The sequence below is a fragment of the Leuresthes tenuis genome, unplaced genomic scaffold (genome assembly GCF_036924035.1).
Source record: "Leuresthes tenuis unplaced genomic scaffold, fLeuTen1.0.hap1 SCAF_9, whole genome shotgun sequence".
NCBI lineage: Eukaryota > Metazoa > Chordata > Actinopteri > Atheriniformes > Atherinopsidae > Leuresthes > Leuresthes tenuis.
This window is the reverse complement of record NW_027325363.1, coordinates 17,505,245-17,514,957: the sequence shown is the minus strand read 5'-3', so window position 1 is coordinate 17,514,957 and position 9,713 is coordinate 17,505,245. Positions and strand designations below refer to the sequence as shown.

At 42.1% G+C, this 9,713-nt stretch overlaps 1 protein-coding gene across 1 annotated transcript; it reads left to right on the top strand.

Moving 5' to 3' along the window:
- Window positions 1–1,125: 1,125 nt before the first annotated feature.
- Window positions 1,126–9,491, top strand: ctsc (cathepsin C). Its single transcript, XM_072392599.1, has 8 exons — window positions 1,126–1,627; window positions 1,974–2,119; window positions 2,721–2,875; window positions 4,531–4,686; window positions 4,910–5,028; window positions 7,250–7,381; window positions 7,832–8,064; window positions 8,293–9,491. Exons 1-8 carry the CDS (start codon window positions 1,468–1,470, stop codon window positions 8,557–8,559), a joined length of 1,368 nt encoding a protein of 455 aa, XP_072248700.1. The 5' UTR covers window positions 1,126–1,467; the 3' UTR covers window positions 8,560–9,491.
- The last annotated feature ends 222 nt before the right edge of the window (window positions 9,492–9,713 follow it).

Below are 9,713 nucleotides of genomic sequence, written 5' to 3'. Positions count from 1 at the left end.
TCTTATGACTGAACAGCTTGTAGCAATAATCTTTAGTAGCATTAACTTGAAAATTTGAAGTTTTCTTCATGATATTTATCAGTCCTGCCCATTGTTTAGGGAGAAATTTAGTCTGCACTTCTTTGTAAACATTCTCATCTGCACAGAGTCATATTTGACTCCAGAATGCTTTGGCATAAAGAAGAGTTCACGGTCGTTTCGATGACAGGAAGATGTCCAGGTCCCGTGACTGCAAAACAAGCCTAAACCATCAGTCCTCCACCACCATGCTTTGACGGCTGGTATAAAGCTATTGTGCTGATGTGCTGTGTTTGGGTTTCGTTAAATGTGTCCTTGTGCATTATGGCAAAATGTTTCTACTTTGTTCTTTTCTGTTCAAAGGACGTTGTTCACATGCAACTTTGTTTACCTAGGCTATTCTGCCGTGTTCTTTTTTGAGAGAAGTCGCCTGGCAACCACTTTTTTGTACTGTCATGAACTTTAACATCTAACGTGCTAACTGAGGCCTGTGAAGCCTGAGATGTAGCTTGTGTTTTTTTTTTTTTGCTTTTCCTCTGAGCATTGCATGTTTTGACTCTGGGGTGAACCTGCTGGGATGTCAACTCCTGGGGAGATTCACAGTCGTCTTTAATTTTCACTCTTGTGATCTTTCTCTTTCTTCTTCCCAGATTGATGAGCAGCAGCAATTGTTTCTTGAGTACATTGCTAATGCCTTTACTCCTTGGCATTGTGTTATACATATATATATATATATATATATAGTATTTTTATGCAGTGAGACTATGAATAATACAAAAGTAAGTAGTAATAAAACATAAACGTCCATATATATATATATATATATATATGTATGAAATATATGTTAAGACTATTGTCTTGGTCATCTGGGGTACTTTCCCACTTTCCGACAGTCTCTTTCCAAGTTTAACGCGCATGCTCTAAACTGTGGGTCATATGACAAGAAGGAAACTGCAACAATAAAAAGGGAAGTGGAAACAAAGGACCGTTGAGAGCGAGAGCTTAATTGTCGCGAGTTTCCTTGTTGGTTTTGATTGATATAAAATGTTTAATTGTATTTGGAAGGTCTTCAATCAGAAGATAAGTGAATGGAGCTCAGGTGCATATCGTTGAATAAGTAATTTAAGAGCTGATATTTTGGAAATGTCCTTGTACTTTCTTAAAGTCAGAAACTATAGCTCGTGTCCCGGCTTTATACGTTAGCTATTTGGCGACATGGCTACGTAATCTTGCGCATGCGCGTCGGATTGGGTTTCCGCGACCCATCTTGACAGGACAACTTAAATGCTGGTGCAAAGTTGTAGTTTGCACAACCAGCTGTCCGAACACAGGGTACCGTTCGGGTCATAGCTGAACCAGTGGCAGAGAAACAGGCCTCAAGTCGCGTTTTCACCATTTGTGTAGTTTCTTAGATTTACGAGTGGGCAGGCGGGATAACTGTGAGCGAGGATGAAGTTTGGCGGTGTTTTAGTGTGTGTGTTGCTGCTTGGGGTTGAGGGGTGTTGGGGTGACACACCGGCCAACTGCACCTATGAGGACCTGCTGGGGACATGGGTGTTCCAGGTGTCCAAGGGGGCAGGGGATAAGACCATCAACTGCTCCGCTGAAGGTAAAGCACACATGGACTAACTACACAAAGGACCGAGCACTTGAAGGGGGAATTGACTAATAAATTTGATATCGTGTGACATGTTCAGGCCTGTTTTTAGAAAAGACACAGGCTGCTGCGTCCCGCCATGTTTAGTTTAGTTTTAATTCAACACTGTCACAATACAGTAACAAATGTTAGCTTTCACGTGTAGCAATTTGCATGCCCATGAACTCTACTACAATTGAGTTGAAGTCTATTAAAAGTCAGATTTCACTTTGTTTTGGACTGATGGATGGTAAGTAATCTACATCGTTGTGGGGTAAATTCCTGCCTTTCGTGACATGTTTTGGGGTTTTCTCCTCAGCCACAGGTGAGCGCACGGTTACTGTGACCCTGGAAAAACTGTCTGTAGCCACAGACGAGCTGGGAAACACAGGCTTCTTCACCCTCATCTACAATCAGGGCTTTGAGGTGGTCATCGGTGGGTACAAGTGGTTCGCCTTCTTCAAGGTGAGAGTAGGAATGGACTCATTTACTTCATCTGAGCGTCAGTTTGAGTGTTGTGACCCTTGCAAGATGCTGCAAAAACACATTACCTGTTGAAAGTACTTGTGTGCATTACCTAATATGCAACGTCTCATTTGTCATTTTTGATCATGAGCATTTTTGTGTGGAAAAGAAGCTTCGCGGTGGGGAAACCACTATGGGGGCTGCAGCATATTTTTAAAGCACTCAGTGGTTTCACTATTTCTCATTTCCTCTCAGTTTATCTGGTGTGATAATCAAGAATATGCACCATTTCAGAACCGCTGTGTCAATGTTCCTCTCGTGATCATGTGGGGTTTTTTTTGTTTTACTCACATGACTCTGAGTTGAAGGATGTGTAGCAGACTTTCCGTTTTCCAAGCTGTGTAATGAGTTATCCATGTCTGGTTCAACTTCCTCATTCTCTGATTCTTATGAAAGGTGTGATTTGATTGGTTCTTTGGTTCAGACTTGGACAGACTCACATTCCTTAATCATGTGACACCGGTGACACCTGAATACTTTAAATACTGTGGAGGGGAACTTGTATATCAGACAAAAAATGGGTGTTTCTCCACACTTTCAGTACTCCGAGGAAGGCTCTAAGGTGACCAGCTACTGTGACCAGACCCTCCCAGGTTGGGTCCACGACGTTCTGGGACGCAACTGGGGCTGTTTCGTCGGAAAGAGGGTACAGCCAGTGCCCCCCCGACCGGATCACAAGGCGCTCTTCAACAGCAGGTATCTAAATGATGGCAGTTTAGGACATTCCCTAAAATTCAAAGGAACCTAAGCTCACAATCACGATACATCAGAGAACTCCGTGGCACCCAATAAAAGCTGCTCTCCAGTTTTTACATTTCTTCTTTAGCCTACATATTCTGCCCGTTAGTTTTGCTCGCCTTCAGCAAGACTGAGACACGAGTCTACGAGATGAGTTTCCATTTGATAAATCTGATATGAAAGCGCAGTCATAGATTAGGCGGTGCATACTGACTCTGCTTGTTGTAAGATAAAACTGCCGCCTCCTGTTTAAACCGGGTTAGCTTGAGGGAGAAAGGCCATCCACACATATTTTATCACTCTAATAACTTCTTAATTAACATTTTAGTGCTAAAGCTAAATTGTAATCATTGTTTACAGGGACAAAGTCAACGCTGAAGTGGTATTCCTTAAACCTTTTTCCAGTAACCAGCGGCCGAGAGCTCCTTTAAGCTGCTCCTTAACTCGCAGAAAATGAAAATGACTAATGGCCACAAAAGAGACGACTGAGATGTTGGGAGAGTATTTTATGGTATAATTGAGATGTTTCTCAGTTTGAAATGTAACTTAGAAATGCCCATTTTAAGAAGTGTTGAAAGCCCATGTGAGGGCTTTAAAATCAAATAAAACTGCTCATGAAATGGCCAGAAAGGAAAGTCAAAACCTTCGATCGACTGTAAGAATTTTCAGGAAGATATGTGGGGAAGCATGGATTCACTAAGATAGCAGCAAACTGTGGGAATAAACATCACACCATCTGTTAAAGGCTGAGGATGAGCAGAGGATGGCTTCTACAACATTATATGATCACAAAAAGATGTTAAAATTCACAATAGTCTAATTCAAAAGGATCACGCTGAAGCTTTTGTCATGGCTCTCTGTCCCCCGAGCTAGATCTCATCTAAAATCTGTAAATAGACTTTGAAAGAGCAGCACATGCGTGACATTGAACAACTTCATAGAACTAGATGCATTTTGCAGGAAGATTTTGTGAACCCCCCCCCCAAACAACAACGGAACGATTCTTCGCATGAGATCTTTGGCTGTCTGTGACAACGTTGATGTTGCACCCCCTCGTAGTTTCAAATTAGAAACTTTGGAGCCATGATAATGATTATCATTTAATTTGAAGCACATGGATTTGGCTCAGTAAGTATTCGTAATGTTAAACGATGTTACAAGAGCTAGTGGGTTGGTAAACTGACAAAAACGCAGCTCATTTGCATTACAACTGCCTGTAGTCCTTCTGCAATAAACAGCACCTGTTCTGCAAGCAGTAGATAGGAGTCAGTCTATTGAAAAGCTTCAAATACAGCAGAATAAACGGTGGCCAATGTCTGTAGTCCTTCATGTGACGGTGCAGAAAAGAAAAGAAATTAGATGGAAGAACAAGATTAGCTGCAGGTATGCTGTACTTATCTTTAATTTTCTTCTACTGGCACCCAAATAAAAGTACTGTAGCACTGATTTGGTTCTATTAAAATGTCAAACCTGTATTCGGGGGAATCTCAACCTAAACCTAGTAATGTGTGTTACGTGCTGCGATGCTGTTGTTTTTCTTTTATTCCAGCCTGAGGGTCAGACCAGTCCCTTGTTTGAAATTAGCCTCACCTGTTGTGTTATCCACCCTCCAGGCTGTTGCAGAAGCCGTACAAACACAACCTGGACTTCATTGATTTAATCAACTCCGTTCAGACGTCCTGGAAGGCCGCGCCGTATCCAGAACACGAGATGTACACTCTGCGGGAGCTGCATTACAGAGCAGGAGGGTCGGCCTCCCGCGTCCCCGAGTGAGTATTTCCTTTCATTTCTCATTTTCTCGCACAGAGCCGGACATTTTTCCAGTGGGGAAAAACTGTGACTCTTTCCTACACCGGAGGTAAAATGTGTATCTGTGGATCACCTTGCTTAAGCACACATTACATTTCCATCGTGGGATGTTTTCATGTGAAACGGTTGCAAATGTGTCGCAGAAAATTTCCACCAAATGTGCTTCCTTACTTTTTCCTTCAGACGCGTTCGCCCCACGCCTGTGAAAGCAGATTTAGCCAAGATGGCCGCAGGTCTGCCTGAGCGCTGGGATTGGAGAAATGTCGACGGCGTGAGCTTCGTCAGCCCTGTGAGAAACCAAGGTGACTTTTGATTTTTCTCCCCTAAAAACGGTTGAAAACTGTTGTATTTTTTTCTTACTCTAGGAGCACCACATACAAAGTTTTCTAAAACCAAAACCTTCATTCGAGCAGGTGTATGATTGACACCGAGCGGCAGCCACTTTGCCTTCTTCCCTCTTGCCTGGGTCTGCTTTCTGCTCTTGTTTCTGCGCAGCCTGCAGTGACTGAAGAGATTATGTGTGCTGAGTACTTTGAGTGTCTGAGAGGGCCTCTGTAGGGTGGGGTTTAAGGATTTGGAGAGAGCCAAAGTGTTTCAGTAGAAGCCCTCTAAGTGACTGTGTAGGGTTGTGGAGCTTATTTCACTTCAATGGTATGAGTTAAGTGCATTCTTGGTTTCCATTGCTGTTCACAAAAATTGGAAGGATGAGGATAAATTGGTATGGCTGGTCTTAGAGTGGCTGCTGTGCATGGAGCAGCATGCTCCAATTTATAGTATATTAGACATTTTGACTTATTCCAGGTCTTCCTAGAGCAAACGCTAATCTAATAAATTGATATTGTTTTTAATGTACCCCAGAAGTTGGAAGTAAAAGATCAAAATTACATCTAAAAATAAAAGAAATGTTGGTTAAACACCACAGATGACTTTCTTTCCAGTGAACAAACGCCTCCAGTGGCCATTTTATACATTTTTCTTTAGGCTGCATGTGAGAAAGCAGACGTCTTCCTCCACATTACCAAGCCAGCCACCCTGTAATAACTAATTTACGGAGAGCGATCGTGCATGCTGATAACAGCTGCTGCATAATACTCTTTTCTGCTGACCTGTATCTTATTCTTTATTACTTAAACACAATGTACTTAGAGTGATTTTCTGTCCCTCGGACCTCCTGTGTGCTCCACACAGGAACCATTCCCGAGTGGTTCCCGTTGTGAAAAAGAATTGTCTGGCGTTCCTGTACAGACGGCTTCAGTGATGGATTTGTTCCTTCACAGCGTTCTAACGTTGTGCGGGAGATGTGAATACATCTCATAGCTCAGCCATAATCATTCCACCTGTGCAACCTAACAGCATTCGGCTTTTGGAGAACATTTCCTGTCAGACTGTCTTCTCTCTGCTCCACAGTTTTTCATCTCGGGGACCTAACAGGCTTTGTAAATGGCTTATCTTCACAAGGATCTATTTATATTAAGGCCGTTTGTCTAGAATTTGAATATTGAGAGAAACTGTTTTTTTTTGTTTTTTTTACTGAGGCTTTATGGCTGCAGTATCTGAACCTTCTCAGTTCAGGTCAGTGGGTGTCAGTCTGCATCGTGTCTCACATGGAAAAGCTCTTGAACCCGACGAGATGAGAAATAATAAGAGTTTTTTTGACAAAAATGTAGAGATCCAGGCGTGTGTTTGACTAATGTTTTAATTTCCTTGCGATGAGAGATTTCTAGAGACGAGGGAACTTGATTGGATGATTGCAGTGTGGCCGGTCATGACTACGCTGTAGTTATTAATCCTAGGTTTCTCGCGCGAGGAAGTTGCACAGAAATGTAAAGCTTGTTGTGTCCTCACTTTGAATGATCTCAACAACTATTAAAGCACAACTTTCCCACTTGTTTAGTTCTCAAATCAAAGCGAAAGGCTCTAAAACCCAATCTGTTTTAAACACTAATAAAACTCCTCTCCGTCTCACCTTGAATCATTACCACAATTAAATCGCCCTTTACGTCCCTGCAGCCTCTTCTCTCTGACCTAATTTATTCCTGCAGAGCGTTTTATGAGGGACCTGCTGCCTGACACTATGAATGCTAACCGCTTTCTTTCATCTCCGGCGGTCTCTGCCTCCCTCCATTGTTATGCATAAGTGTAGTGGATAGTGAGGGAGCTGCATTACAGAAACATTAAGTGCTGAGCGGTGCACTGCATTCTTAAACAAAAGTGCACATGGTTGCCTGCCTGCTAGAATTCTGTTTGGGGGGGGGGGGTATTGCATCAGGTCGTATCTACGCTGTTCAGGCAGTTTTTTTTTTCTTTTTCGGAATATCTGAAATATCAGAGGTGTTGACACGCTTTAGAACAGAATATTTGAAGTACATATTTATAGAGTTCTATGTATTGTTATAGTACCATCATTACAACTCGATTAATCGGCACTGATTTGAGTTGATTTAGGCAATCGTCAAAGACCCCAAATCGCAAACTCTGTCGTGGCTGCATGTATTCCCATTTAAACCTGATGTTCTGTTTCAGCATCGTGTGGTAGCTGCTACTCTTTTGCCACCATGGGAATGCTGGAAGCTCGAGTTCGAATCCTCACCAACAACAGCGAGACTCCCGTCCTCAGCCCTCAACAAGTGGTCTCCTGCTCCGAATACTCTCAAGGTAAACTAATAGCCTAAATACTTGGTTCTTTTACCCCCTCACCTCACCTTATAATGCGATGGTTGAAGCTCAATATTACAAATGATAATTGGGGAACACTCAGGAAAAAGTGTTTGATGTATGGAGTCAAATATTCGTATGGTTTTGCATTAGAATCGCTGCAAAATCTAGTGTCGCTGTATGAGAGACAGTTCTGGGGAGGCTTTAAGTGTTTTCAGAGAGGGCCTCCTTGCTGCCTTTTAGAATGTCAAGCATTTCATTCTGATTGGTGCATTTTTGCTAATTACTTTGAAGAGACTTCAAAAGGCCTCATTAAATTGAGTATTTTGGTCCACATAACAGATTTGATCCTTTTTTTTTTTTAAGAAAGTTGGTTCAACAAATAAATTAAAAAAGAATCTGACTTTTGATTCTGTGGAAAGACGCACACACTTTCCTCTCCTTTTCAAGGTTGTGATGGAGGCTTCCCGTACCTGATCGGGAAGTACGTGCAGGATTTCGGCATCGTGGATGAGTCGTGCTTTCCGTACACTGCCATGAACTCTCCCTGTAGTCTTCCTCAAGCCTGCGGCCGAATGTACGCAGCGGAGTACGGCTACGTGGGCGGGTTTTATGGCGGCTGCAGTGAGACGGCCATGATGTTGGAACTGGTCAAGAACGGACCGATGGCCGTGGCCTTGGAGGTACAACACCTGCTCGCTGCCTGTTTCAATTCATGCTTTTTTTTACTGAACAATTTGGTAACAGTTTGGTGTGTTTGTGGGCAAATTGAACACTGCAGTAAAGCATCTTAGGGATAAATCTAAGATATAGAATATATTTGGACCTTAGACGCATGGTTTAAGTTGGCACATTTTAACCATTCAATTTATATTGAGGTTAAAACTAAAGGGGAAAATGTTCCTCCACAGGTCTATCCTGACTTCATGCACTACAAGGAGGGCATCTACCACCACACAGGCCTCGCAGACCCCATCAATCCCTTTGAGCTGACCAACCACGCTGTGCTGTTGGTGGGCTACGGCCACTGCCACATGACTGGGCAGAAGTACTGGATCGTCAAGAATAGCTGGGGTGCCAACTGGGGCGAGAGCGGCTACTTCAGAATTCGCCGTGGAAGTGACGAGTGTGCGATCGAGAGCATCGCAGTCGCAGCCAAACCCATCCCCAAACTGTAGAAGCTGGAAACTGCATAACTGATGCAAACGGGCACCATGATGATTCTGAATCAAAATGAGATGCATAACCCCATTCGGCTTAGTTAGATGTGTCACATGTGATAATGTGTGCTTGGGAGTTAAAATCTGTAACATTTGACAGTAGGTGACAGCATTGGTCACATGGGAAGCAGTCTTCCTTATCCACCGGGAGGAGTTTTCCTTAACATGAAATGTTTTTGATTTAAGCTTTAATGCAAATATTCTTTAACCCTAAAATCTGAATTAGGTTTTTTTTCAGGGTGTAAGATTTAAACTTTTTTTTTTTAGCCTCAAAGGTAGCGTTTTCTTGTTTTTAATCAAATGTCAGCTGTCACGTTATTGTAGTGATTCAGAATTGCATCTATGGTTTCTGTAAATGGATGGCCACTACTCTGCATTCATAATAGTGGCGTTTTAAAAAAACATAGGGGGTTATTTTCAAAAAGTATCTCCAACTATTAGTTTACAGCAACTCTGCTGTGTTTTAATGAGAGGAAAAAAAACCCCCAAAACATGGCTTCTCTTGATGTGGTTTAAAGGTTTAATTTATTCTGTCAGCCTGTGTTTCTTGTTTTTTGCCCATTTCAGCAGTCATTGATTAGCTGCCTATTAAATTCAAGCTGGAACTGCCAACACACACTTGGAGCTGAAATGGATTGTTAGAAACTGACGGGTTGTAAATCCTAGTTGGAGCATTATAAAGGGAACTGAGGTGTCTGTGTTTGTTTGATTGTTGCCTAAAAGGGCCTTTGATCCTTTTTACTGTCTCAGGGAAGCTCAACAGACAAATCGTTTTGTTTTTTTTCTTCTGTCCTTGCATCAAATTGACACCATGGCTGCCATGTTTCTCAGGGATGTTCCCTGAGGAGCACTTAAAATGAATTTCTTGTTCAATAAAGGGATGCAACTCATTGTGGGGATTTCTATTGTTTTTTTTAACTTTATTGTAAGTCAGGTGTTTATAGTAAAAAAGATTAAATTTGATTGAATCTCCTTTGGATCTTGGATTTTTCTGTAGGTCCTTCGTAATTTTGGCTGCTCTGGACTTTTATTTAGCAGGGTCACTATAGATAGTTATATTATTATAGATCAGTTATATAAACCAAAAAAAGGCCCTGAATCATATCGAATAC